The sequence below is a fragment of the Aquarana catesbeiana genome, linkage group LG07, assembly GCF_042186555.1.
Source record: "Aquarana catesbeiana isolate 2022-GZ linkage group LG07, ASM4218655v1, whole genome shotgun sequence".
Classification (NCBI taxonomy): domain Eukaryota; kingdom Metazoa; phylum Chordata; class Amphibia; order Anura; family Ranidae; genus Aquarana; species Aquarana catesbeiana.
In genome coordinates, this window is record NC_133330.1 from 239,724,117 (window position 1) to 239,751,449 (window position 27,333).

Below are 27,333 nucleotides of genomic sequence, written 5' to 3' on the forward strand. Positions count from 1 at the left end.
ACTCGAGCGAGCGGGGGTGCCCCTTCATAAAGAGGCTTTAGTTTTTTGTTTTGTGGGTTTCTTCCCCCAGATCCTCTTTTGGCCCTGGGACTAACCCTGAGGTTTACCTCTTGAACCCGACGGTGGAGGACGTCATGACTGCCTGGAGGTTTATCACCCCAGGCACCGGAGAAGAAGCAGGTTTTAAAAAGGAAAAAAATGCTTAAACTTCCTTTTTAACAGGTAAAAGGGAACTTTTCCCATTAGAAATTCTTTGGATATACCTATCCAGATTGTCTCCAAATAACCGTTCACCATGAAATGTGAAACTGGCCAAGAGCTTTTGCATGTCGCTTTGGCTGACCAATTTTTCAACCATGGGATTCTATGCACATTTACCAGCCCTAGCATGAGCCGTGAGGCCTGGAGAATAGAATCTTTCTTAGAGTCTACTGTAAAACACAACGCTTCTGATATCCCGGCCAAATCTTGGGCCTGCTGATCAGTTATAATCTTGAGTATCTCCATAAACTGGTCCTTTAAGGACTGAGAAACTCTGATCGCTGCCAGCACAGGCTGAACCTGCAAGCGAAACATAGCTTTTAAAAGGAATTCTAACTTCTTATCTGTTGGATCCTTTAGCCTATGAGCATTGTCTACTGGACAAGTCAGGTACAGGGGATATAGCAGCGTCAACTGCTGGAAATCCCCATTTCTTATAGAACTTTTCCTCTATAGGATAAAGTATTGAAAACTCTTTTGGAGGAAAAAAAAACTTTATATGGGTGCTCCCACTCAGAATACATAAGCTTTTTTAGCCATGAATGGATAGGAAAAGCATGAACAGATTGAGGAGGCTTTAATGAACCCAAACCAGAAGTGGGCTCATCGATTGACTGTGCTTATTGGCAGTAAAAATGTGGAGTGGATCAATTCAGTGAGAGACTGTACCAACCACCTTTCCTGCAAACCTGATCCTTTCGTATTAGGTTCTTCGGACATCAGCCTCTTCCTGGTCCCTTAAGAGAAATTCGTCATCTCTCGCCCCTTGTTCCTCATCATGAGGGTCCTGAGCAATGGACGGAGACCTGTTATGCTTAGTCCCACTCTGGGATGTGATTAAAGCATCAATTTTTTTGCTCCAAAGTTAGAGGTTGGAGAAAAAACCTCCTTAGTCATATATACAGGGGCTGTAATGCTAAAGGCAGCTGCAACCCTTGGCCCGTCTGATGGCTCATTCTGACCAGCCATATTACTCTCAGGGGAGGATGCCCTCTTTTTTGAGAAGGGTCTAAGCTCCCTAGTGACTATAGTCTTTCTAGAGCCCCTTTTTGAGGCGATTTTAACCTCCCTTCTGACTATAGCCTGATGCACAAAGCAGAGGTACTACCAGAAGGAATGCATGCATTGCTTGAGCCATAGAGCAGCTCTGCTGCTATTAAATGCTCAGCCTGATGCAGTAGTAAATGTGTCAAAGGAATGCCTGTGTCACCAAACCTCATATACCTTCGCTCTTGTGTCCCTCCGCAGTTTGAAACAGCAAAAATGGTGCCTTTAAAACACACAACGCTGTGCTAAACCCCGCCCCCGTCACGACGGCCCTTCCTCTCTCCTTTCAAAAGAAAGCTTTTCCCGCGAGAGCTCCAATTCTATGGGATCATACAGAGAGAAATGGCGGAGGGGGGCCTGGAAGCCGCCAAGCGGCGTGCCATTCAAGCTTTTTTTTTTTTTTTTTTTTTGAGTGCTCTTTCCCTAAAGGAAAAACAGCACAGGGGGTGTCTGATGGGGAGGCAAACCCCCCCAGACTTACCGGAGGTCTGTTGTCGGCTGGAGGAAGAGAAAACTGCTGTTTCCTGGACACATCGTGGGCTCTCTGAGAAGCATGAGACGTAAGTGCTCTATACAGCCCCAGTGGTGACACATAGGCATGACAACATTTACTAATTAAAGGAGACAGTCATAAGAAAATTTTGAAAATTTCTTAGAAAAACTCCACTTACCTTTCCCGCTGCAGGGTATTCTGTGGTAAACAAACAGACCCAATCTTTACCCTTCACGGTGGGTTCCGTTAAACCTTCAGGAAACCCACAATCCTGGACCTGTAATAGCACCTCCGCCAGTAAAACTTTATGGCCTTAATACCAAAAAGTACTGGATCCTGGGGTCCAGCTCTCTAAAAAGAGAAGCATTACAGGCAAGACCTTGTTTTTTCGGATACGAGGCCCGTGTACCATTCAATTCGACCAAAAAGACACTTTGAATGGATCTGGTTGCATGGCTAGCCCCAGCAAGGATTGTTCCAGGAGAGCTCAGCACAGCACATCTTTACTCATGATAAACGCCTTAGACGCTGGGTACTCCCACCAGTAGGAGGGGTTATATAGGGAGTGCACTTTTTAATCCAGGGCGTGCCAGTGTCCATCACCTGAAGGTGGCCAATAAACCACATAGTGACTACTATGGCTCTGTGTCCCGTGATGTACGATAAGAAACATATAGCATTAGCATTGCTTGAAAATTGAAGCCTCATGTTGAGTCAGGAGGCATCTGAAGCCTTTCAACGCCTCGTATTCAAGTCTATGGCAACGCTTTGCAAACGCTCTGGCAGGCAGTTTTGGTGCAGTTGCGGGGCATTAAGATTAGTTTATTAACTGTAATGGAATATTGTGGAGCAGTTTTAACGTGCCTTAAATGTTTCAAAACTGGCCATAGGGCGTTTGGAGAGCATTTTTAACTCGTCATTTCCACTTGTAAAAACGCCAGTCTAATGCCCATGCTACAGCTCATTAGCCCCGAGTCTAACCCCATACTAAATGCTATAGGAGCATTTGTTAAGTGTAAATTTAGTCAAGTGGGAACAAGCCCTTACGGCTCAATCATGGGCCTGTGAAACGGCTTGAGGCATTCTATGACTGCTGTTCATGTTTGCCATTATTGCTTGTAAGCTCCCGGGTTTCTAAAATGTGCTGTGTGGACCATTTATATTATGTACATTGACTCATTAGCCAGGCAAAGCTATGGTGTCTGCGGTGCAAGAAGAGGTGAAATTTGGGGCTTGATCCCCTGGCCCCAACAGGTTCTCTTTATTTTAATACTTTCAATGCCAGGTTCATACACCGTACAGATGTACAGAAGTGCCTGCAGGTGGCCAAGTCAGTACGGACCTCCTTTCTCCCTCTCCTATAAGCTTATGGTCACTTCAATGACCATAAGCTTATATCAGAATTGTTCAGCAGACTATGCTGAACAATTCTTTAACTCTGATCAGCGGATTACAACCCGTGATCAGAGTTATTAACCCCTGTGACCACCCCCCATGCCACCGCTTTTCTGTCCTCGGCCTCTCCACCTCCGCCGCTAAATGTCACCGTAAACTACTCCCCCACTCTACTCTCCTCTTCAACCCCCCCCCCCCCAACACTGAGTACCCCCCCAACCCCATCCGACACCCCCCAAATTTGATCCCCCGCAGCCATCATCATAAGCCAGCATCCCTCCTCTGCTGCTCCCGCCGGCTTCAGGGGGATCCAGATGTGTCCCCCCCATTACTTAGATAGCTCCCCATACCGGCCCCCACACCCCCGATCCGGCCAACGCTATCCATCCTGATTTGGCCAGGAGGAGAAGCCAGAAGAAAGTCAATACTAATTATCTATTGTCACAAGTAGGTGGGTTCAAGGTGCAATTCTGTGCCCCGAGAAGAACCTTTTTCAAGCCAATTAGAGCCTCAGGATCTAATCATGTGGCTTGAAAAAAAAAAAAAACTCATACAGACACGAGTCCGGTGCCCTGCAGGGGGGAGGCGCCCCTGCGTCCCTTACGGACCGGCTGCTCCTGGTAAGACTCCTTTCACATTGAGCAGACTGTCAAGCAGATCCACCTGCTCAGTGGGGGATCTGTCTGCTGATCCCCGCTGAGCAGGCGGATGACAGGTCCATGTCCACTATGCTGATGCAGAGCGGACACAGCCTGCTGTTCTCTATGGGACAGTCCATTTCCATCGGACGCCATCCAATGCAATCTGCTAGATGGATGGGGAATGTAATTCCCATCTGTCTGTTTTTAGCAGACTGGATCATATCCAGGCGGGTGTAAACGGACACATGTCCACTTACATCAGTCTCTCCATAGAGAACAATGGGTGGTCCGATTGGGCCCACCTGAAAAACGAACAGGCAGACCCAATCGGTGTGCTTGTGTAAAAGGGGCCTAAGGCCTTGTTCACACAGGGCATACACAGCGTAGCTTTACAGGGATGCACAGGTGTTTTGTGCATCTCTATGCAGGCAGTCCCATTGAGGTCATTTAGCATGTAGCAACTGCACCAACAGAGCCGTTGCTCCCAATTTTATACCCTTTTAGGTCCGCATGCATGTCCCTGAGCTCACACTGTCTGCATTCGGGGTCATGTACACACACCCACATGGACATAAATGGGACTGCCTGTATGGGGATGCATGGAACACCTGTGCATTCCTGTGCGGGTAAACATGGCCCCCATGGGCATACACTTTAGTATGCCACATGTGAACGATGCTTTAGTACTAATTTAGCGAGAAAAAAAAAAAAAATCAGTAGCACTTGTTTATTCTACAGGTTATGTGCTTGTAGAAAATGTCTAGTTTGAGGGGTCTTTTCAAATTCTGAAAGCTGTAAGTGAAAACTGAACACTTCAAGATTTTTTGAGAAATTTTTGGGCACGTTCAATTTTCACCATTTTGCAAAAAGGCGCAATTTAAAATTTACAAATATTTGTTATTTATTAACTCAACACAGGTTAAGCTTTTATATTTAGTAGGGATTTAGTCAAATTAGCTGTGTTTTTATCTGCTAATCATGGTTTTAGTGTATTTTCTGCTACTATATTGGTTTGATAAACATTTGCGCAAATACCACAGGGTCTAAAAAAATCAGTAGCACCTTCTTTTTATTCTAGAGGTCATATGTTTTCAGAAAATATATGGTTTTGGGGGTCTTTCATAAATTCTGAAAGCTGTAAGGGAAAAATTAAAACCTTCAGATTGTTACAGAAATTTGGATAATTACACTTTTGCGTCTGTTCAATTTTCACCATTTCGCAATTTAAAAGTTACAAAGTTATATTTGTTATTTATTAACTCAATACAGAAGCCTTTATATTTTTAAGTAATTTTGTAAAATTTGCTGTGTTTTTATCTGTTAATAATGGTTTTAGTGTATTTTTTGCAAATATATTGGTTTGATAAAAATAAATAAATAAATAAATAAATAAAGTAGTCTTTCAAAAATTCTGAAAGCTATAAAGTGAAAAATAAAAAACAAACGGAAAAATTGCAAAAATGGTCTGGCCACCTGAGTGTAGGAAATGGAGCACAGGGCATGGCAGCAAAAGGGTTAAATAATAGAGCCAGGTGCTGTTAATAAACAAAGACATTTTACAATGACCAGGGCTAAGGCCAGAAAAAAAAACGGCAAATACCTGTAACAAATGTGTAAAGCTTTCACTTCTTATGGTTTGGGAGAAGTTTGTCACCATAAATCTCACACATTCATCCTGGAGATCAGAAGCTAAACTCCTCACTCTTTCTGCCCACTTCACCTCAGGAAGACTGCTGAGCAGCCTGTCACTTTCCATCAACAGAAATGCGGCATTCCTGCAGGACTGGAAAACAAAGCTCATTATGACAGAGAAAGGGCAGGAATTCAGTATGCTTTATAAAAGAAACCACCCATCTACATTTTAACAAAAGGCATGCCCAAACTCTGAGAAAACCTCCTGATATATCCACAGACAGCTATATCAGCCCGACTCTGCACACAAACTGACAGGGGAACATTTCAGCACAGATAATTGCAGGATGTCGGTCACTGGATAGACTGAAAAGGAAGCTTGCCAAGCAGCACACAATCATCCACCTGACACACAGCACACCTAAGACCCCTTTCACACTGAGGCAGTTTTCAGGTGTTTTAGCTCCAGAAATAGTGCCTGTAAACAGCCTCCCATTCTCTGCAATGTGTGCTTAAACACCTGGGTGGTGCGCTTGCGGGACGTTCGGAAAAGTCCTGCAAGCAGCATCTTTGGGGTAGGTTGAGAGCGCTGCATACAGCACTCCCAAAACACCCCTGCCCATTGTAATGAAGCACCGCAACATGGGAGTTTTTAACCCCTTTTTTGGAGTTTAAAGCGCGCCGCAAAAGTGCCGCTTAAACAGCTCCTGGAGGGGGAACCCATGACGGTTTTTTATTTAAAATTTTTTGCGGAGTTCCCCCTCAAGATCATCTGAGCACAAGTCGCATGCCAAAGTCGGATCACGCGAGATGGCGATCTGACTTCAATGATAGTCAATGGGCTGAAGTAGGATCAAAGTCGGACCAAAGTAGTACAGGGAGCATTTTCAAAGTCAGACCGACTTGTGTCGGACCAGTCAGGACGGCTCCCATAGGGAAACATTGATTTTCTCACGTCATGCGACATGAACTCCCAATGTCGGAGTGTTTGTTGCACTAGTGTGAACCCGGCCTAAAAGACACCTGTCCACAACCTCAAACAGTCACACTGCAAACTCCACTATGGTGAAGACCAAAGAGCTATCGAAGGACACCAGAAACAAAATTGTAGACCTGCACCAGGCTAAAGAGTTGTAGACTGAATGTGCAATAGGCAAGCAGCTTGGTGTGAAGAAATCAACTGTGGGAGCAATAATTAGAAAATGGAAGACATACAAGACCACTGATAATCTCCCTCTATCTGGGGCTCCACGCAAGATCTCACCCCGTGGGTTCAAAATGATCACAAGAACAGTGAGCAAAAATCCCAGAACCACACAGGGGGACCTAGTGAATGACCTGCAGAGAGCTGGGACCAACGTAACAAAGGCTACCATCAGTAACACACTACGCCGCCAGGGACTCAGATCCTGCAGTGCCAGACGTGTCCCCCTGCTTAAGCCAGTACATGTCCGGGCCCGTCTTAGCTTTGCTAGAGAGCATTTGGATGATCCAGAAGAGGATTGGGAGAATGTCATATGGTCAGATGAAACCAAAGTAGAACTGTTTAGTTGAAACACAACTCGTCATGTTTGGAGGAGAGAGAATGCTGAGTTGCAACCAAAGAACACCATACCTACTGTGAAGCATGGGGGTGGCAACATCATACTTTGGAGCTGTTTCTCTGCAAAGGGAACAGGACGACTGATCCATGTACATGAAAGAATGAATGGGGCCATGTATCGTGAAATTTTGAGTGCAAACCTCCTCCCATCAGCAAGGGCATTGAAGATGAAATGTGGCTGGGTCTTTCAGCATGACAATGATCCCAAACACACCTTCCGGACAACGAAGGAGTGGCTTCGAAAGAAACATTTCAAGGTCCTGGAGTGGCCTAGCCAGTCTCCAGATCTCAACCCCATAGAAAACCTTTGGAGGGAGTTGAAAGTCCGTGTTGCCCAGCGACAGCCCCAAAACATGACTGCTCTAGAGGAGATCTGTATGGAGGAATGGGCCAACATACCAGCAACAGTGTGACAACCTTGTGAAGACTTACAGAAAACGTTTGACATCTGTCATTGCTAAACAAAGGATATATAACAAAGTATTGAGATTAACTTTTGATATTGACAAACTACTTATTTTCCACCATAACTTGCAAATAAATTCTTTAAAAAAAAAAAAATCAGACAATGTGATTGTCTGGATTTGTTTCCACATTTTGTCTCTCATAGTTGAGGTATACCTATGATGACAATTACAGGCCTCTCTCATCTTTTTAAGTGGGAGAACTTGCACAATTGGTGGCTGACTAAATACTTTTTTGCCCCACTGTATATGTAAAATATCTTTAACATTATTCATTTTCTGTATAGCCGATTGCCAAGCTTAGAAAGTCTAATCAAAGCTAGACAGACAGACAGACAGACAGACAGACAGACAGACAGACAGACAATTAGCTTCTTCCTGTTCTTCAGGGACAACCTTACTTCCTTATTTCTAAATTCTGCATGGGGGCCTCTCACTTCCTGAAAACGTTGTCCTTCTCTTCTACACAGACATGCCTACTGTTCATTCTAACCGCCCCTGTCTTGCCCAGCCCCACCCCCATCCCTCCTTCTCAGATCTCCTCTGTCTTCATAGCCTTGTTTTTGGATAGCAGCTTCTTCTCCTGAGGGAGGGCAGGCTTTGGAAGTACGTTAGGTTTGTTAGAAACTGTAATATAGATTACAATGCAACATGCTGCAGATTTTCTACAGTGTACAACTATGTGGTTCTTTCTGCATGGCACTGTGTGCATGATGTGGCACACGCCCAGCTGAGGGAGCTACATGTGAGTAATGAGCTTAAGGCTCTGTTTCCACTAAGTGACTTCTCACGCGACTTTGGACACAAAGTCGCATGACAAGTCACAGCCCATTGATGTCAAAGGCAAACGTTCCCATCTATGCGTCTTTGAAAATCAGCGACTTTGAAAAGGTGCCTGCACTACTATGTTGCAACTTTTGATGCGACTATAATCCAGAGTGTAAAGTTGGATCAAAGCTGCACTCAAAGTCACACTCTAAATCGCACAGCTTTGGAGTCACACTAGTGGAAATGTAGCCTGAGACTTTGGAGTGTGACTTTGATGCAACTTTACACTCTCTGGATCAGTCGCATCAAAGCATTGCAGGTACCTTTTCAAAGTCGCCGATTTTCAAAGTCACATAAATGGGAACGGGTGCCATTTAAATCAATGGGCTGTGACTTGTCATGCGACTGTGTCCAAAGTCGCATGACAAGTTACACTCCAAACAAAATAACTCACTGCTCCAGGTGAGACAGGAAGCCTAATGATATCACGGGTGCCCACCTCGGCTCGCCTCCGCATACGATCAACACTGAAGAAATGAATAAGCACACCTGTTAGTGTGTGAATAGCATCTACCATTTGAACTGTTTGTAACACTTGGGATGTTCGTTTATTAAATAAGAATTTTGATGGACCTTGGAGTGCAGCCATTTCTTCAGTGTTGACAAGTTGCACTAGTGGGAACAGAGCCTTAATGAAGTTGCCTGTACTATGATCATTGTAGACTGAGCTGAGACCCCAGAGCAGTACCAGCTACACTGACAGTTTCTCTACCCCCCCCCCCCCCCGGTCCTGTGTGGATGGGTCTTTTTATTTGTGAATTTTCTCATGCATTAGGATGTACACTGCATCCTTACTGATGAGAGAACACTGGGCGGGAACCTATGATCAGCTCCTCCCATCCTGTATAGAAAAATGTAAGAAGAAACCAGATGAGAACCAACCAGGACTGGGGGAACCCTTCACTCTATGTGACATCCCAAAATTGCATATGAAAAAAGAAATAAGCCCCAGGGACAGTGCGGACATAGAGGAATGTAGAAATGGGGTACATCTATATTATGTAAAAAGATTTACTTTATTGATACAAAATAATAAATATAACGATGAAAAATGTACAAAAAGTAAAAGCAATAGTGCATCTTAATAGGAAAAGTTGCTACATATATATCACCGACATGTTTCGGAAGCCAAAAAGAAATGCTTTTGACATTTATATCTCCTTCTTCAAGGTAATAGAATAGCACACCTTTCCGTATTAAGAATATGCTAAAATTTGATAACCATGCACACCAGTAGGTGAGAACGTCAGGCCAGGGATATTTTGCTCAGCCGTGCCTGGATAACAACATTCATAGAGTATAAATTAAGGGATAAATCCCATGTTGTGGAAAGCAGGTATAAAAAGGCTGTATCTATGCTCCAAGAAAAGGATGGCAGGTGTGTTGTATATACCAAAGCAGCCCAATTGCTGCACAGCCAGGAAATGCCAGAGACTCCGGTGATTAAGTTGGAATCTTTTATCCCTGAGTGGTCTCTCTCACTCGAGATATCCTTGGGAGCATTGGTGAGCTGCTTCCAATCAATATACGCGATTATTGCGATTTTTTTTAACCAAAAATATGTAGAAGAATACATAGCCTAAACTGAGGAAAAAAAATGTTTTTTTTATATATATTTTGGGGGATATTCATTATAGCAAAAAAAGGAAAAAATATTGCATTTTTTTTCAAAATTGTTGCTCTTTTATTTATAGCGCAAAAAATTAAAAAAATTTAAAATAAAAAAAAAAAAAATTTAAAAAAAATCGATCAAATACCACCAAAAGAAAGCTCTATTTGTGGGGAAAAAAAAAGGACATCAATTTTGTTTGGGTGCAACGTCACAAAACCGCACAATTGTTAGTTAAAGCGACGCAGTGAAAAAACGCAAAAAGTGCTCTGATCAGGAAGGGGGTAAAATCTTCCAGGGCTGAAGCGGTTAATGATTGCAGGGTGAGAATTTAAGTCTGAGGGTGGAATTCCACTTTAATCTCCAAATACGGAAAGGCTTCTTCACAGAGCTGTGAAAATGTGGAATAGACTGCCTTAAGAGATGGTTATGGCCTGGTAGATGGTTTTAAGAAAGGCCTGGATTCTTTCCTAGATAAACAATATAACTGGATACTAATATTTATAGGTAAAATTGATCCAGGGAACATCCGATTGCCCCTTGGGGGATCAGGGAGGATTTTTTTCCCCAGCTGGAGCGAATTGGATCATGCTTTGTTGTTTTTTTTTTGCCTTCCTCTGGATCAACTGTGGGTATAGGATTGTATATTTTTTTCCCTTCTATTGGTTGAACTGGTGTCTTTTTCAACCTATGTAAGATATAGGCAGAAGTGTACCAAGAAGGAAGCCCTTTTAACAAGGCTTTTTTTGCAGGCTTAAAACAAAAATGTCTCAACAAGAAATACAATCCAGAACTTATAGCAAAAGCATTTAAAAGAAACCTCTCTGTTGGAGAGTAAAAGGGGAGTTGGTCCAAAAGATAAGGAAAAATATTCCTCCAGACCAAAAATTATATTCAAAAGAACTCCTATATTCTGTTTTTATTCCTTTCAATGTGCTTAATGTGTTTATGTTCGAGTATAATTTGAAATTTTAATAAAGCCATTTTTAAAAAGAAAAAAAAAAAAAAGTTTGGGGATCTGAACAAAAACAAACCTTCATACTCACCTCTATACTGCAGTATCCATGTGATGCTGCAGCTGTTCAAAATCCTCTTTGGAGACCAAGTGCTAAGCAATCACATGACCAATGATCCCTCAGTTCTTGGTCCGCTTGTGGCAGAGAGCAGTGACTGTTGGCCACTGATCTCTGCACTGCTCCTCCAGCACTCACTGGAGTGCCATGCAAAACAAGGGTAGGGCACAGCTGGCTTCAGCTCTCAGCCACGCTCTGAGAGCAAGAGCCAGCTGTCAATCAGGCAGCTGGATGGATCCCAACAATATAGTCGGGATCCTTCCAGAGCCTGGAGTGGCTCTGACACTAGCTGTTAGCAGGCATCCTGTTGTAAGAGAGCAAAAGCAAATGTACTCCTGTGACTCACGTGAGAAGCATGGCCAAAAAAGCATTTGCCATACCGCTCTTTTAAATAATAATTATATTACACAAGGAGAGGCAATTATTTCTGTCTTTGAAGGAGTGGCAAGATCCCCACAGCGAGGGCAGAATGAGAAGTGGTGTGCAACCCATGACTGGTGGCAGATACACTGCAGACTGATCAAGTGAGAAACTTGAGCGTTTCCCCAGTACAGTAGCAGGAAGCGGGACGCAGAGTGAGGCATGAAGTGAAAGAGTGCTATGGGTCGACAGTTTATACACGGTAGAGAGGACTTGTTACAGTGCATAGAACGGGACTGGTATGTTGTACAAAACGACTACACTGGAGTATGTCCTCTCAGTGACTGTGCAAAATAGGTAGCTTTACTTTACTGCCTCTGGATGAGCAGAGCATTATTTGCGTATGTGTACTTGGGGAAAAAGAAGCACGATCATCTTTTATGTTGTATATAGATGGTGACATAATCTTGCTGGCACCTCCTTATAGATTTTAGTGAGTTATTCATCTTATTAGGTTACTAAAAGTTCACCTATGGAGAAGCCTTGTTACAGAGCATGGAATGGGACTACTACGTTTTACAACTCCCTACACAGGAGTATGTTCTCCCCCTGACTTTGCCACATAAGTAGATTTACTAAAGGATTGCCTATGGCTGAAGCGAGCTGTATGGACATTTTTGTATTTGCATTTGGGACAGTGTGTGACCGTAGAACTGTTTAGAACTCCCAGCACCCGCTACATACCTAAAATCTGCAAATGTGAATGGGCCCAGGGCTTCTTTTTGTTATAGATGTTCTATTCTTTCGGAACTGGCTATACTTGATATTTAAATATAACCAGCCTCTTACAGACATCCCACATGCAAGTAACTATGCAAGATCACTCTATGCGTTCATCCACAATTGATACGAATACTGTATAATATAGGCAGAACCAGGTCATGTAGTTTCTAACAAATTGAAATATGAAAGTGATAACTTTAGCCTTTCCTGTACAGTTTCAGGAGCCTGCCAGGCTGCTCCCTTATCTGTAAATAGCTAAAGATCCCATGAACTTGCTGCTCCTTTCTTTCTTGTAATATAGTTACAGATCATATGCTAGTACATACTACTTGCTTTCCAATATATGGCTAAAGATCCTATTGCAGAACATGTTCCCTTTCCTGTATATAAAGCGCCCCTTCTAGAGCATGCTGCTCCCTTTGTGTACAGCTAAATAACCCATTCTAGAACAGGATGCTCTTTTTCCTGTATACAGCTAAAGATCACATTCTAGAACACCCTGCTCCCTATAGTGTACATAAATAATGCTCCCATTCCTGTATATAGCTACATATTCTATTCTGGAACACACTACTCCCTTTCCTGTATATAGCTAAACATCCCATCCTTGAATATGCTGCTCCCTTTCAGATATATAGCTCAAGATGCCAATCTAGAACAGGCCTCTCCTTTTCTTGTATATAGCTGAAGATGCCATTCTAAAACAGGCTGCTCCCTTTTCTTCCATTCTAGAAAACCTTTGCTGACTGGCGACAGATATGCGAGAAGACACCAAACTCATGTGTCATTTATTGAGTTTATAGAGGATACAATAACGGTTGTATCGGATCATAACCAGGCTTTTAGATTTTTTTCAGATTTTCCTGAATAAAAATTGGGCTAAATTATTTAATTAATGTAATTGACTTCCGTGACATCAAATAATTAAGCAAGTTCAGGTTAATTCACTTAGGAAGTCACTGCTAAATATGGAAGCAGGCAAATCTCTCCCAGATGAACAGGCTCAGGTATTGAAGTATGGCTTGTTCAAACAAGGGTTTTTTTACGCATATACCCAAATATTGTGTATGCAACATGCAAACAGATATACAAACTAAAACATGCTTATAAAACACGACACTCAATCAATCAGGGTATGGTTTGTACTAAAAATGCAGTAAAGCATAGCAAGCTATCAAAAAAACAGAAGACATCTGCATGTCAACACAAACTAAAAAATTCCAAGGGCTTTTGAGTGGTAAATTATCAAAACACCACATGCCTTTTTGAATAGAAGGAAACCATTTGAAAAATTGATACAACTCCTCCCAATTTATTTTTCATAAATATAAAAAAAACACATAAAAAAGGCTTGTAATACAAGAAATATGGTTTATTTAATTCAGCGTGACGTGTTCCATCCAGTACATAGGATGCAACATCCAACACCTCAAAGTTTACACAGGAGAACATTTCTGCAATTCCCTAAATGTGAATGTAAAAACAAATTTTGAGTGTCTCCAACCATTTTAAAGGATGTTCATGCAGGTGATATGTCTGGTTTTTCCTTTTGTAGGGTTGAAAGCGTTACTCTGTGTACTAGAGGAGATGATTTACATCATAAATTGCTGGAGAGAGAGGAATAGTGAATCTTCAAATTGGGAACCAGAACACCCCACAGCTTAAATCACAGATGGGATGTTAATTTATTTTTACCTTTGTATATACTCCTTTAATTGGTTATAGGTTTTGATGACTTTACCACCATCTCCCTCCCATTATACCTGTGAATGGGGTGGGGATATACAGTTGTAGTAGAAAAGATGCTTTAAATCTTTACTCATCTGGTAGAGTTGCACAATTAATTGGGGTCTCGTTTCAACCCCCCTAATCTATATCTATCTATCTATATATACACACATACACAGTGGGGACGGAAAGTATTCAGACCCCCTTAAATTTTTCACTCTTTGTTATACTGCAGCCATTTGCTAAAATCATTTAAGTTCATTTTTTTCCTCATTAAATGTACACACAGCACCCCATATTGACAGAAAAAAAACACAGAATTGTTGACATTTTTGCAAATTTATTAAAAAAGAAAAACTGAAATATCACATGGTCCTAAGAATTCAGACCGTTTGCTCAGTATTTAGTAGACGCTCCCTTTTGATCTAATACAGCCATGAGTCTTTTTGGGAAAGATGCAATACGTTTTTCACACCTGGATTTGGGGATCCTCTGCCATTCCTCCTTACAGATCCTCTCCAGTTCTGTCAGGTTGGATGGTAAACGTTGGTGGACAGCCATTTTTAGGTCTCTCCAGAGATGCTCAATTGGGTTTAAGTCAGGGCTCTGGCTGGGCCATTCAAGAACAGTCACAGAGTTGTTGTGAAGCCACTTCTTCGTTATTTTAGCTGTGTGCTTAGGGTCATTGTCTTGTTGGAAGGTAAACGTTCGGCCCAGTCTGAGGTCCTGAGCACTCTGGAGAAGGTTTTTGTCCAGGATATCCCTGTACTTAGCCGCATTCATCTTTCCCTCAATTGCAACCAGTTGTCCTGTCCCTGCAGCTGAAAAACACCCCCACAGCATGATGCTGCCACCACCATGCTTCACTGCTGGGACTGTATTGGACAGGTGATGAGCAGTGCCTGGTTTTCTCCACACATACCGCTTAGAATTAAGGCCAAAAAGTTCAATCTTGGTCTCAGACCAGAGAATCTTCTTTCTCACCATCTTGGAGTCCTTCAGGTGTTTTTTTTTAGCAAACTCCATGCGGGCTTTCATGTGTCTTGCACTGAGGAGAGGCTTCCGTTGGGTCACTCTGCCATAAAGCCCCGACGGGTGGAGGGCCGCAGTGATGGTTGACTTTCTACAACTTTCTCCCATCTCCCGACTGCATCTCTGGAGCTCAGCCACAGTGATCTTTGGGTTCTTCTTTACCTCTCTCACCAAGGCTCTTCTCCCTCGATAGCTCAGTTTGGCCGGGCGGCCAGCTCTAGGAAGGGTTCTGGTCATCCTAAACGTCTTCCATTTAAGGATTATGGAGGCCACTGTGCTCTTAGGAACCTTAAGTGTAGCAGAAATTTTTTGTAACCTTGGCCAGATCTGTGCCTTGCCACAATTTTGTCTGAGCTCTTCAGGCAGTTCCTTTGACCTCATGATTCTCATTTGCTCTGACATGCACTGTGAGCTGTAAGGTCTTATATAGACAGGTGCGTGGCTTTCCTAATCAAGTCCAATCAGTATAATCAAACACAGCTGGACTGAAATGAAGGTGTAGAACCATCTCAAGGATGATCAGAAGAAATGGACAGCACCTGAGTTAAATATGAGTGTCACAGCAAAGGGTCTGAATACTTAGGACCATGTGATATTTCAGTTTTTCTTTTTTAATAAATCTGCAAAAATGTCAACATTGTGTGACAAAAGGAAACAGAGTTAATACAAATGTATAAAACTGTAAAAACAAAATGATGTTGCTCAGTCGGGCTACATGCACACGGGCGGTTTGGCCCTGGCCCATGTGCATCGAATCACAATGTTTCTGGGTGACCAAGAAGCACATGTGCTGTTTAAGCCAGCAGCCCCTCAAAATCTAGGACAAGCTGAAATACTTGACAGCTGGATGCTATAGGGAGCAGTACTTGCGTTTAGGGCTGTATGCATTCAGGGCGTACATCCCTGAATGCATACAGCCTTAAATGTTAGTACCGTTTGGTACAACATCCAGCCACTGCATATTTCAACCGGTCAGATTTGGACAGGCTGTAGGCAGTGGGTCTGGATACCTCACCTGTGCATCCCCAAGCACAGTAAAATGCTTTCACCCATACAGGCCAAGCTATTTTTGTGCATGAGAGCTCAAATGTTTGCATTTGTTATACCTTTTCTAGAACAGCAGCAAGAATCTAACTCGATGCAAAATGGTAACGCGTCCATTTTCCCACTCTAATTTACATGACGATTATAGTTTATATTTTATTTCAGCAATTCAGAAACTTACAAAAAACTTGTTTTGTTTTTTCTCATGTACACACAAACCTTATACTGTGCAATTAATAAACTCAATACTATAGTGCAATAACTAAATGTAACTAGAGATATCCCATTGGCACATTTATTCAGAATAAAAGCAAGCTGACAGTGTTGTTACAGCACATTTTAAAACCTGTCAGTCATCAGTTGACACTAGGCTTAAACAACTGGTGTAAAGGGAATTAATTTTGATCCTGGAGGCACTGACCTACATAATCTGAATCACTGAGTTAGCAGTTCCTTTTACATTTGGTTCAAATAAACAGATTGTAAAATGTGGTTAATCAAAACAAGCTGAGGAAGAAACGGCTTCCGATAACCAATCTTGCATGCACAATTTTAAGTTACTTTAAACATAGGGCATTACCTGAGGTTTTTACTATTTCACATAACAGCCACATGTAACTGGTTCACCAGGGCATATAAAAAGCAGAATACATCTTGATAAGCTTCAATAATATTTACACGCATGACTGCCTGTGTCCAATTTAATGTTATAAATCCTCATCTTATGGGGTGGCCAAAAGCTTTAGTGAAATCAGAGAAACATGCTACAATACTGAAATTTTAACAACCTTTTAACCACTAGCAACAAAGCAAATGCACGCTTTGCAGAACTAGAGTGATACAGAATTACAGTGAGCTCATTTGTACTTACAAGCGATTGAACCAAAGCTGAAAGGCAACTATTCTGCAGATCTACTGGCAAACTGGCAAAACTTCTTTCAGACCAGCATTTCACAAAATACTTCTCCATCCATCTAAAAAAGGATATTAATGCAAGAAAGGACAAAAAAATTAAAACGTTCAAATGAGTACATTTTAAACGTGTTTTAGCCTGGTCAAATGCAGGTAAGATTTCCCAAAGACATACCAGAGCATCAGACTATCAGCATACTCCATCTGCATTCAGAAAAGGAAAACTAAAGCAGACCATAGATTTTGCAGTCTCCTTGCCTTACACCAGGGGTGGAAGGTAAGAAAATTGCTATATTCCCCAACAGTAGCACTATTGTATTGTGCTGGCAGGGAGCCTTCCCTGCCGGTGAAACAAGGATCACGGCTTGCAGCTATAGCCACGAAAAAAAAAGAAATCCAATATCCGATCCATTGGTCAACTTCAGTACACCCAGATTGACCATAGATGGTTTGAACCTCGGCTGGTCCCTGCTGAACCATCTATGGCTGACTTAACACATACTACTATACAATCAAAAAAACATACAAGGGCGGCTTTGCCATTCTATCATATTTAGCTGATAAAGAAGCTAGAGTGGTCCAGACAATGCTGGTGTTGCTTAGAGGGGGAATAGTGATGGTAACCAACTTATCAAGTGCTTTTCTTAACAGCAGAAGACCGCATCTGGAAGGATACGTACAAATGAGTAACCTGACCTAGCTTAATCTGGGAACTATCATCATCTCACTCCTATGGGTGGCTTAAAGTGTAAGTACAGTAAAAAATTTTTTATAGTTTTGGATAAAGTGGGGAAGGGTTAAAACCCAACAATTTATTGTCCAGAAGGATAGCCAGTACAAAACAGGGACACAGCAAAAAAAAGAAAAAAAAAAACACCACACACACAAACACTTGGTCTAACCTTCCCCACTGTATTAAAGAAAGGGAAAAGTTTTGCATAGAAGTACATTTCGATAAAAATGATTTGTTTACATTACTGTTCTGTGATAAAGCAGGTTACATGTGTTGGTGCACTGTGGCCATTCATTGTGAATGGCAAGCCAATGCACCTGCACTGAAGCACTATTTGTGCAAGAGCAATTTTTGGTCCATTGCGACACGTTAGGCAGCCCATTCAAGTGAATGTGCCTTATTGCAATACACAATAACAGGCATGCATTCAATGCATCACCCTGGTGTAAATAGGCCTTACAAAGAAAACAAAAAGGCATTATATTTAGGAGGACATATTCAAATAAGTCCTAAACATTTAAAGCATTTGTTAACAGCCCGCCCCCCTCCCCCAAAAAATAAAATAAAAATCCTGTTACTTTAAAGCATTTTATACATCACAGTGCTTGTGCTGTATCATTTGGTCACCTGGAATACCTGGCTCTACCCTCCTCCCTGTAAACTGACCACGGTTTATCACTGCTGCCTAGCCCTGACACTGTGGTCAGTTTACATGCCTCCATCATCCGCAGCCTGTTATCTGTCTCCTCTGTGCTCCCCCCACCCCTGCTCATGACAGTGCCTGCCCCCGCAAATCCTGCTACTCAAATAACTATCACATCTTCATACCATTCCATCTGTGTTCTAATCCGGTGTACCTCTGTGTGAGCGATTTATAAAAAAATAAATAAATAAAATAAAATAAATGGGTCTGCAATGCCTCAATTTACAGCTCTTCTCAGCGATAGCACGATCGGCTGCCTCTCTCTCCCCTCTCCTGCCCCAAGTGACGTCAGTGGGAATCTCGGCTCTGCCCGCTGCATCCATCAGACCGGGAGAAAAGAAAGCCAGACGATCATGTGATCCCTGAGAAGAGCTGTGAAATGAGGTAAAGCAGGCATTTTTTATAAATCACTCACACAGAGGCACACAGGATTAGAACACAGAGGGGATGGTATGAAGATGCAAAGGTGGCTTAACCACCACTTTAAACTGTCCCACTCCCTGTTTTTTCCAACAATTTCCAAGTGCAATTATTATAGCACAAAAAACTGCAATCTGCAAGCAGAGGCACAAACAGTATTCAATACATGTAAAGAGCAGTGAAGCATGCTATGTACATAAATATACTTACTGCATACACAAGGTATACAATGGCTCCTCTCCTACAGAATAGGCAATAGAGAGACAGTCTAATACGGACTGCTGCATTCCAACAACAGGCTGAAATAGAAAAAATGAAGCATTCCTCAGCACGGCCAGTAGCAAAAATATATCTATCATATCATCTATAGTTTCTTTAGTAAATGCCTGTGAAACCGGGAGGAAAGCACAAATCAACTGTTGAAATATAATACGCAACCAGCAAGTTTGTGTGATGGTTTTCATCCCACTGGCTCTATAACAGAAACAAGATTATTGTTAAATGAAACAAAAGACCATCTATAATTTGGCAAGGCCGACACTCCCACAGTGTGATGTTTACTAGATGGGTAAAGAGCAAAGCATCTAGAGATGAAAGGGTCAGCTATAAGCATTGCTGGTGTTAATGTTCAGAACACACATTGATCAGCAGATTTATTAAAAATAATGAAATACAGAAGCTTTATAAATCTACACCAACAGTTGGAATTGGAGTAGTTCTGGCCAGCAAAGCTTTTATATCCACCCCGCATTATCAAAATTAGTATAAAAACCACAAATGTTATAGTACATGAGTGATTGTAAAATGTAATAATGATCACCATTAGAGAGGGGAAAATAACCAGAATTGTGGTCAATTGTGGAATAAAATGATTTGTTCCTAATATCTTATCACTGGTAAGTAAAGGGTCTTCTCAAAATGAATATTTCAGGTTTTGGTACATGCTGGACAGTGGAAAAATCAACCCCTTTTGGGAAAAAGGATCACCCCCTTGTGTCAGTATTTTGTTGAACCACCTTTTGCTTGAATTACAGCCTTTAGTCTGTTGAGATATGTCTCTACTAACTTTGCACATCTACACTTTGCAATATTTGCACACTCTTTGCAGAACTGTTCAAGTTCAGTTAAATTTGATGGAGATCTCTCTCCTCTGGGTGCCTGTTTCTCCTTTTATGAAGTGAAGCGATCTACAAAACCCTTCAAAACAGTGGAGAACGCTCCCTGATACTGGAATCTCATGAGACATGGCGAGATTACAGTACCAGAAATTCACTGAAACGCTTGAGGTGTCCATTTATTAAGCAGCGATAAATTATCACTGCTCAGTACACGACAGACAGCCCACCTCATGTTAATAAAATAGTCCCTCTAATAAATTATATATTAAAGAATTTGATGGTATTTTGCGCAATCCATTTTTCCTTCTACCCTAACAAGTGCTCCAGTCCCTGCTGCAGGAAACACCCCCATAAACAGGATATTACCACCTCCATGCTTTACTGTAGAAATGATGTGTATTGGATTTCCGCCAGATGTCATTTGGTGTTGAGGCCAAATATTTCCATTTTAGTCTCGTCTGACTAGAACACTTTTTTCCATGTGGCCTCAGATCCTTTAAGGTGCATTTTAGCAAAGCTGAGTTGTGACCTTTGAGTGATGGCTTTTTTCTTGCAACACTCCTATACAAGCCATATTTGTGGAGAATTTGTGATATTGTAGTCACATGCACACAATGACCACCCTGTCATACATTCCAGCAACTGCTTCAGAGTTGCTGTAGGCCTCTGACCAGTTTTCTCCTGGTTCTTTCATGCAATTTGGAGCGATGTCCTGATCCACGGAGGGTCTGTGTTGTACCAAATACCTTCTACTTAATAGACTTCACTGTGCTTCTAGGCACTGATAAAGTCTTTGACAATTTTTTCTGTATCCATCTCCTGACTTTATCTCTGCCTGTCCACAACTTTATCCCAGAGATCTTTTGACAGTGTCTTGCCACCCATAGTTGATTGTTTGCATCAGTTGTGCTACCAGAGACTGAAAAGCTCCAGGAAAGCTCTTTTCATGCAGAGCTAATCAAAATGAACACAGCTGATCACATTTGAAAGTCAAATGGCTTTGTGTGCCATTGAGAAGGTGATTAGCTACACTTTATTGAGTTTACAAGTCATTTTTAGGAGGGGGTGATCCTTTTCCCAACTCAGTGTTGGTTTTTGATTTTTTTTTCCTGACATGTTGGTGTTATAGCTTACACTTGGATGGTAAAAGTTGCACTGAGTAAATACAACCAAATTGAAACAAATGTGTCTTCATTTCAGGCTACAAAGCAAAAAATTTGATTTTAAAAGGGGCGATTCTGTTCTATACTCATTGTAAGGCTGGATTCACACCTATGCATTTTTTGTGCTTTTTGCAGATTTGCACTACAGAACATGTTCCATAGGAAACCATGTTAAATTGGTCAAAGTTCTGGCCAAAACTCAGGGCAGGAACAGAATCGGGAATTATGACATGGAGGTCTCATTGTTGGAAAATATACTGTATAAGCTAGGGATGCACCGATCTATCGGCTGCTTAAACTCATCGGGCGAATATAGGGTTAGTGGGAAAAAAAAAAAAAAAAAAGTGTCCATAATGGAATGCTGTGTCCAATTGACCTCAATGCATAATCGCGTCCCATTAACCTCAATGGCAAATACGCCAGCCACATTGATTACATTTAAATTTTTTAATAAAAAAAAACAAAAAAAAAAAAAAACTGTCCATTTTGGTTTTGATTTTCAGCCAAGTGCATCCTGACTTTCTGATCCAAAATTTATTTTGGTGCACCACTAGTATAAGCCATCACACACCAAGTTTCCCCTATATCAGGGGTCTCCAAACTTTCTAAACAAAGGGCCAGTTTACTGTCCTTCAAACTTTAGGGGACCAGACAGCGGGGTTATAATACCCCAAGGGCCAGATAAAAGCAAGCAAAGGGCTGTATCTGGCCCCCAGGCCACAGTCTGGAGACCACTGCCCTATATTATAATTTTTGGGTTGACTGCCCCTTTAATACTGCTGGATGTCTTCCTTTTTGATACAGCTTATTAAGCTGTATCAACATAAATGACACCTAAATATACCAAAACTCCAAGCATGCAGGCTAGTGTCACAATGCAAGATACCCAGCATGATGGTCTTTAACCACTTCAATACTGGGAACTTTTACCCCCTTCCCGCCCAGGCCAATTTTCAGCTTTCAGCGCTGTCACACTTTGAATGACAATTGTGCGATCGTGCAACACTGTACCCACAAGATGATATCATTTTTTTCCTCCCCACACAAATAGAGCCCTTTTGGTGGTATTTAACCACTTGCCGACCTCCCCATAGCAGATTTACTGCTACAGGGTGGCCGAGCTGCGGAGGATCACGTTTATATAGACGTATCGGAGAGAAACAAAAAAAAAAAAAAGGAAGGAAATAAAATTACAAAATTTAGGTCAAAATGTATTCTGCTGGAAGTGGGGAGGCTATATTTGAACATCTTTACAAGCTGCCAATTCACCTAAGGCAAATATTAGATTTCTATTAATTTGCTTTAAAAAGAAATTTCAAAGCATGTACTTTTAGCATATTTATGGTCAATTGTTTTGCATGGGATGTGTTCCACTTCACTGCTCTTTTATTTACATTGTAGTAAAGAAGAACACCTTATTGCTGAGCTAGTATATATTTTAGCTCGTCATGTACAATAAAAGAAAAAAAAGGCAATGCACCCCATACCCATGACATCAACTGTACTATATGAAGCTGTAGAAATGCCTACATATCTTTCACGGTGGGGCTCCATGCTATTCTATCTGTCAAGGCTTTGGCAACTCTACCTCCCCCAAATGAAATGTGATTGTGTAGAACTGGAAAGAAAACAGAATTAGCTTGTATTTTGCCATTTACTGTATAAACAGAGAAGAACTATTTGTTCTACCTATTTTTACTGGATTAGTGCTGTAAATGGCACATTTGAAAAAGCTTTCCCTTGAATCAATATTACAAAAGTCAGGTACTGAGTAGCATTGAATTCAGAACAGTTGTGTCTATTGATTATGAAACCATTCCTTTTAACCCTCAACATGAAAAAAAAGTTTGTTATTCAAAATAAAAATTAAACCATGTAATTTTAGTCTACTGAGTAATATAGTAAGCTAAAGTTAGCCAGTATAAAATTTATTTTTTTAAAACAAAAGGCCCTGCCTAGTAGCAGGAAAACACACACACACACACACACACACACACGGTGCTCAGGGCCAGATTAAGAGCATCATGGGCCTGGGGCTGAGGATTTCAGTGGGCCTTTTTATGGAAATAAATAAAATGAAGATGAAAAATTGTACCTGAAATTGGCAGGTACAATTGTTTCAAAGAAAACAATAAGTAATGCACTCCTCACCATGGCCTGTATGCACACTCCATTGCTGAAGAAAAAACATGTTGAAGCTCGGTTAACATTTGCTCCACAACATTTAGACAAGCCTGTGAAATACTGGGGGAATATAGTCTGGTCAGAGGAGACCAAAATGGAACTCTTTGGATGCCATATTACACACCATGTTTGGGGGTCGCTTCACCCTAAAAACACCCCCATACCAACAGTGAGGTTTGGAGGTGGGAACATCATGGTGTGGGCGGGGCTTTTTTCAGCATTCGGTACTGGCAAACTTCATATCATTGAAGGAAGGATGAATGGAAAAATGTACCAAGACATTCTTGATAAAAATCTGCTGCCATCTACCAGGATGATGAAGATGAAATGAGGGAGGACATTTCAGCAAGACAATGATCCCAAATACAAAGCCAAGGAAACTCTCAATTGGTTTCAAAGAAAGAAAATAAAGCTGTTAGAATGGCCCAGCCAATCACCTGACTTGAATCCAATAGAAAATATATGGAAAGAACTAAAGATCAGAGTTCATAAAAGAGGCCCACAGAACCTTCAAGGTTTGAAGACAAGATTTGAAGATCTGAGCAACACATGCGACTCGTTTCTCCATACAGGAGCCGGCGTCTTGAAGCTTTCATTACCAACAAAGGATTTTGTACCAAGTATTAAATACATTTCAGTTAGCGGCTTCAATACTTTTTCCCCGTGTCCTTCCATTTTATTACACAGAACTTCATTTCTGAACCGATTTGTTTTGGTTTCTTTGTATTTATGGATACATGGGTTGTTACTGAAAAATACTTTTTTTACCCTTTGTATAAGCACTGCACAATTCATATGGTTGCCATAAACACATTTTTTGACATATCACCTATAATTAATTATGGACCGTCAGCATCAGTGCCAGTCTACACAATAATAACCCACCACATTAGTACCAGTTTCAGCAATTATATCCACCCAGCATCAGTGCTAGTTTAGGAAATAATAACCCCCATCCTAAATGGCAATTTCCATAATAATAACCAAAAACATCAGTGCCAATTTACAGAATAACAACCAAAAGCATTCATATCAGTAGCAGCAATAATAACCCCCAGCATGACATCAGTGGCAGTTTACACAATAACAACCCACATCATTGGTGTCAGTAGCAGCAATAATAGCCCCCAGCATCATAGACTAACATTCCCTCATATCCAATTATTTCCACTATTTATTTTCACAATGATTCTCCTCTTGCTGTCACTAGATCCAGTGGATAGGGGAGATGATGCAGTGGGAAGTTAGAACATGTTACATGTCTCCAAAGGTGAAATTACCCTTTAACCACTTTCTAATGGGCACTTTCACACCCTTCCTGCCCAGGCCAATTTTCAGCTTTTAGCGCTGTCACACTTTGAATGACAATTGCACGGTCCTGCAACACTGTACTCATATGATATTTTTGTAATTTTTTTTACACAAATAGATCTTTTTTTGGTGGTATTTAAACACCACTGGGGGTTTTATTTTTTGCTAAACATGAAAAAAGACAGACAGTCTTTTTAAAAAAAAAAAAAAAAAATGTTTTTCTTATTTTGTTATAATATTTTGCCATAAGTAATTTTTCTTCACTGATGTGCACTGATGATGCTACACTGATAGGCGGCACTGATGAGGCAGCACTGATAGGCACTGATGGGCACCAATGAGGCAGCACTGATGGGCATTGATAAGGTGGCGCTGATGAGGCTGCACTGATATGCAGAACTGATAGAACTGATGGCCTCTGATGATCTGCACTGATGGGCAATGATAGCTGGCACTGGCACTGATGAGCTGCACTAATGGGTACTGATGAGCTGCACTAATGGGCTTTGATGAGCTGCACTAATGGGCACTGATGAGCAGCGCTGATGGGCACTGATAGGCGGCACTGACAGGCAGCACTTATGGGCACTGATAAGGTGGCACTGATGAGGCAGCACTATTATGCGGTGCTGATGGGCACTTATAGGCAGCACTGATGGGTGGCACTGACACTGATAGGTGGCACTGATGGTAAATGATAGGTGGCACTGATGAGCTGCACTGATGGTCAATGATAGGTGGCACTGATGAACTGCATTAATGGGCACTGATAGGCAGCACTAATGGGCACTGATGAACTGCACTAATGGGCACTGATGGGCAGCACTGACAGTCATCACTGATGGTCAATGATAGGTGGCACTGATGAGCTGCACTAATGGGCACTGATGGGCAGCACTGATGGGCTCTGATAGGCGGCACTGACAGGCAGCACTTATGGGCACTGACAAGGTGGCACTGATGAGGCTGCACTATTATGCGGCAGTGATGGTCTGCACTGATAGGCGGCGCTGATGAACTGCACTGTTAGGCAGCACTGATAGGTGGCATTGGCACTGATGAGCTGCACTAATGGGCACTGATAGGTGGCACTGATGAGCTACACTGAAAGGTGGCACTGGCATTGATTGAATGTCACTGATGAACACTGAAAGGTGGCACTGGCATTGATTGGATGGCACTGATAGGTGGCGCTGGCACTGATTGGGTGGCACTGATGAGCTGCAATTATGGTAGCACTGACATTGATTGGATGGCACTGATGAGCTGCACTGATAGGTGGCACTGATTCTGATAGGTGGCACTGACAAGATGCACTAAATGGGCACTGATGGGCTGCCTGCACTGATGTGATGAGTTGCACTGATATAGCCCCCCCCCAAAAAAAGTAAGTTAACCACTTCACACAGTACTAGCACACCTGCACACTGCTGCACACACAAATATAACTCATCTGCCTGAGTCTCACATTGACTTCCCCAGCGGGCCAGCCCAGCGCCCATGGCTTACTTGAAGTTGTGCAGATGCAGAATGCTGAATGCAGATCCTCCTGGCTCGCAGCACCGCCCGCACACAGCACTCAGTGCTTTCCCAATCAAGCCTCCCGGGACGCCAGGGAAAGCCTCCGGATGACGTCATGCCGGCCGGGACGTCAAGCTCCACCTACAGTGTGCGAGCATGCTCAGCCTCGGCGCACTGCACTGATACAGCCCGCACTGCAACATCTGCTCTCTCTGCATAATATATAGCAGCAATTACATTTGAGCTGACAGACTCATACATGTGGGCCTAAATAATGCAGCTGCCTGGACAATGTCAAGTTGTATAGCGGCCGGAGGCCGACGGCCGGGCCGTGGTGATTGTATGTACCTAGAGAGTTTGGGCCTATATTATGATGGGGGTCTGGAGCTGCAGCTCCAAAAGCCCCTATGTTAATCCGGCCCTGACGGTGCTTAGCACAGCATTTTATAGCCTGAGAAGGTTTTCCTTTTGACCCTTTTGATCTTCATTTGAAATGAACCTGTGGCCTGGCTATGAACAATCAAGCTTTTAGCAGTAAAATAGCCTTTAAATAAGCCCTCACTAACCTGTGTAGCTGTAAGTACTGTGGAGCAATTCATCCTCACATTTGAAAACAGAAGTTCCAGTCTGTTTCTCAGCAGCTCATCTCACTAGGGCTGAAACAACTAATCGATTAATCGACAACTAATCGATTATGAAATTAATCGATTACTTTTTTCATAATCGATTAATCGGCCAGTAACATAATGGGGTTAAAAAAAACTAAAATGAGCCCTTTACAGTACAAAAAGAGCAAATAATCACTACTGTAAATATTACTTTCACAGTTCTACAGTAAAAAAATGAACCCCTGGGGGGGGCGCATGTGCGGCACGATACGGGACAGACCCGAGTAGCTCCAGCTCCGTCTGACCCGGACAACACAGGCCGATAATCCAGGGCCAGAACGCTCGTTCACCGGCGAAAATATCACCCACACCTGGGTAACATACCAGTGCATGCCAGCAAGGAAATCCGGGCAATTTCGCCGCCCCCAACACAACCTTACCCACTTTCTCCTGGACACAGCAAACAGACAGTACAGGAGGATGTCCCAAGATGGCGCCAGCGCCAGCTTACATGCGGCTTCAGGGAAACAACAGCAATCCAATCCATCCAATCCCTTTCTCAACAATGGGAACTGAGTACACTTCTCCCCTATCTAAAGCAGAATTGGATGCTAGCCTTACAACCATTTTTGATAAACTGGTTGACAAAATTGAAAGTGAAGTTCAC

General features: G+C 42.2%; 1 protein-coding gene across 2 annotated transcripts in view; it reads right to left on the reverse strand.

Moving 5' to 3' along the window:
* The window catches only part of BTBD8 (BTB domain containing 8), a 159,775-nt gene that overhangs the window by 57,796 nt on the left and 74,646 nt on the right, over positions 1–27,333 (reverse strand). For both annotated transcript variants that reach the window (XM_073593149.1, XM_073593150.1), the window contains 3 exons: positions 18,972–19,060; positions 16,865–16,967; positions 5,438–5,620 (listed from right to left, as the gene is read on the reverse strand). In XM_073593149.1, coding sequence (XP_073449250.1) covers positions 5,438–5,620; positions 16,865–16,967; positions 18,972–19,060 — 375 coding nt within the window. The remainder of the gene's footprint in view (positions 1–5,437; positions 5,621–16,864; positions 16,968–18,971; positions 19,061–27,333) is intronic.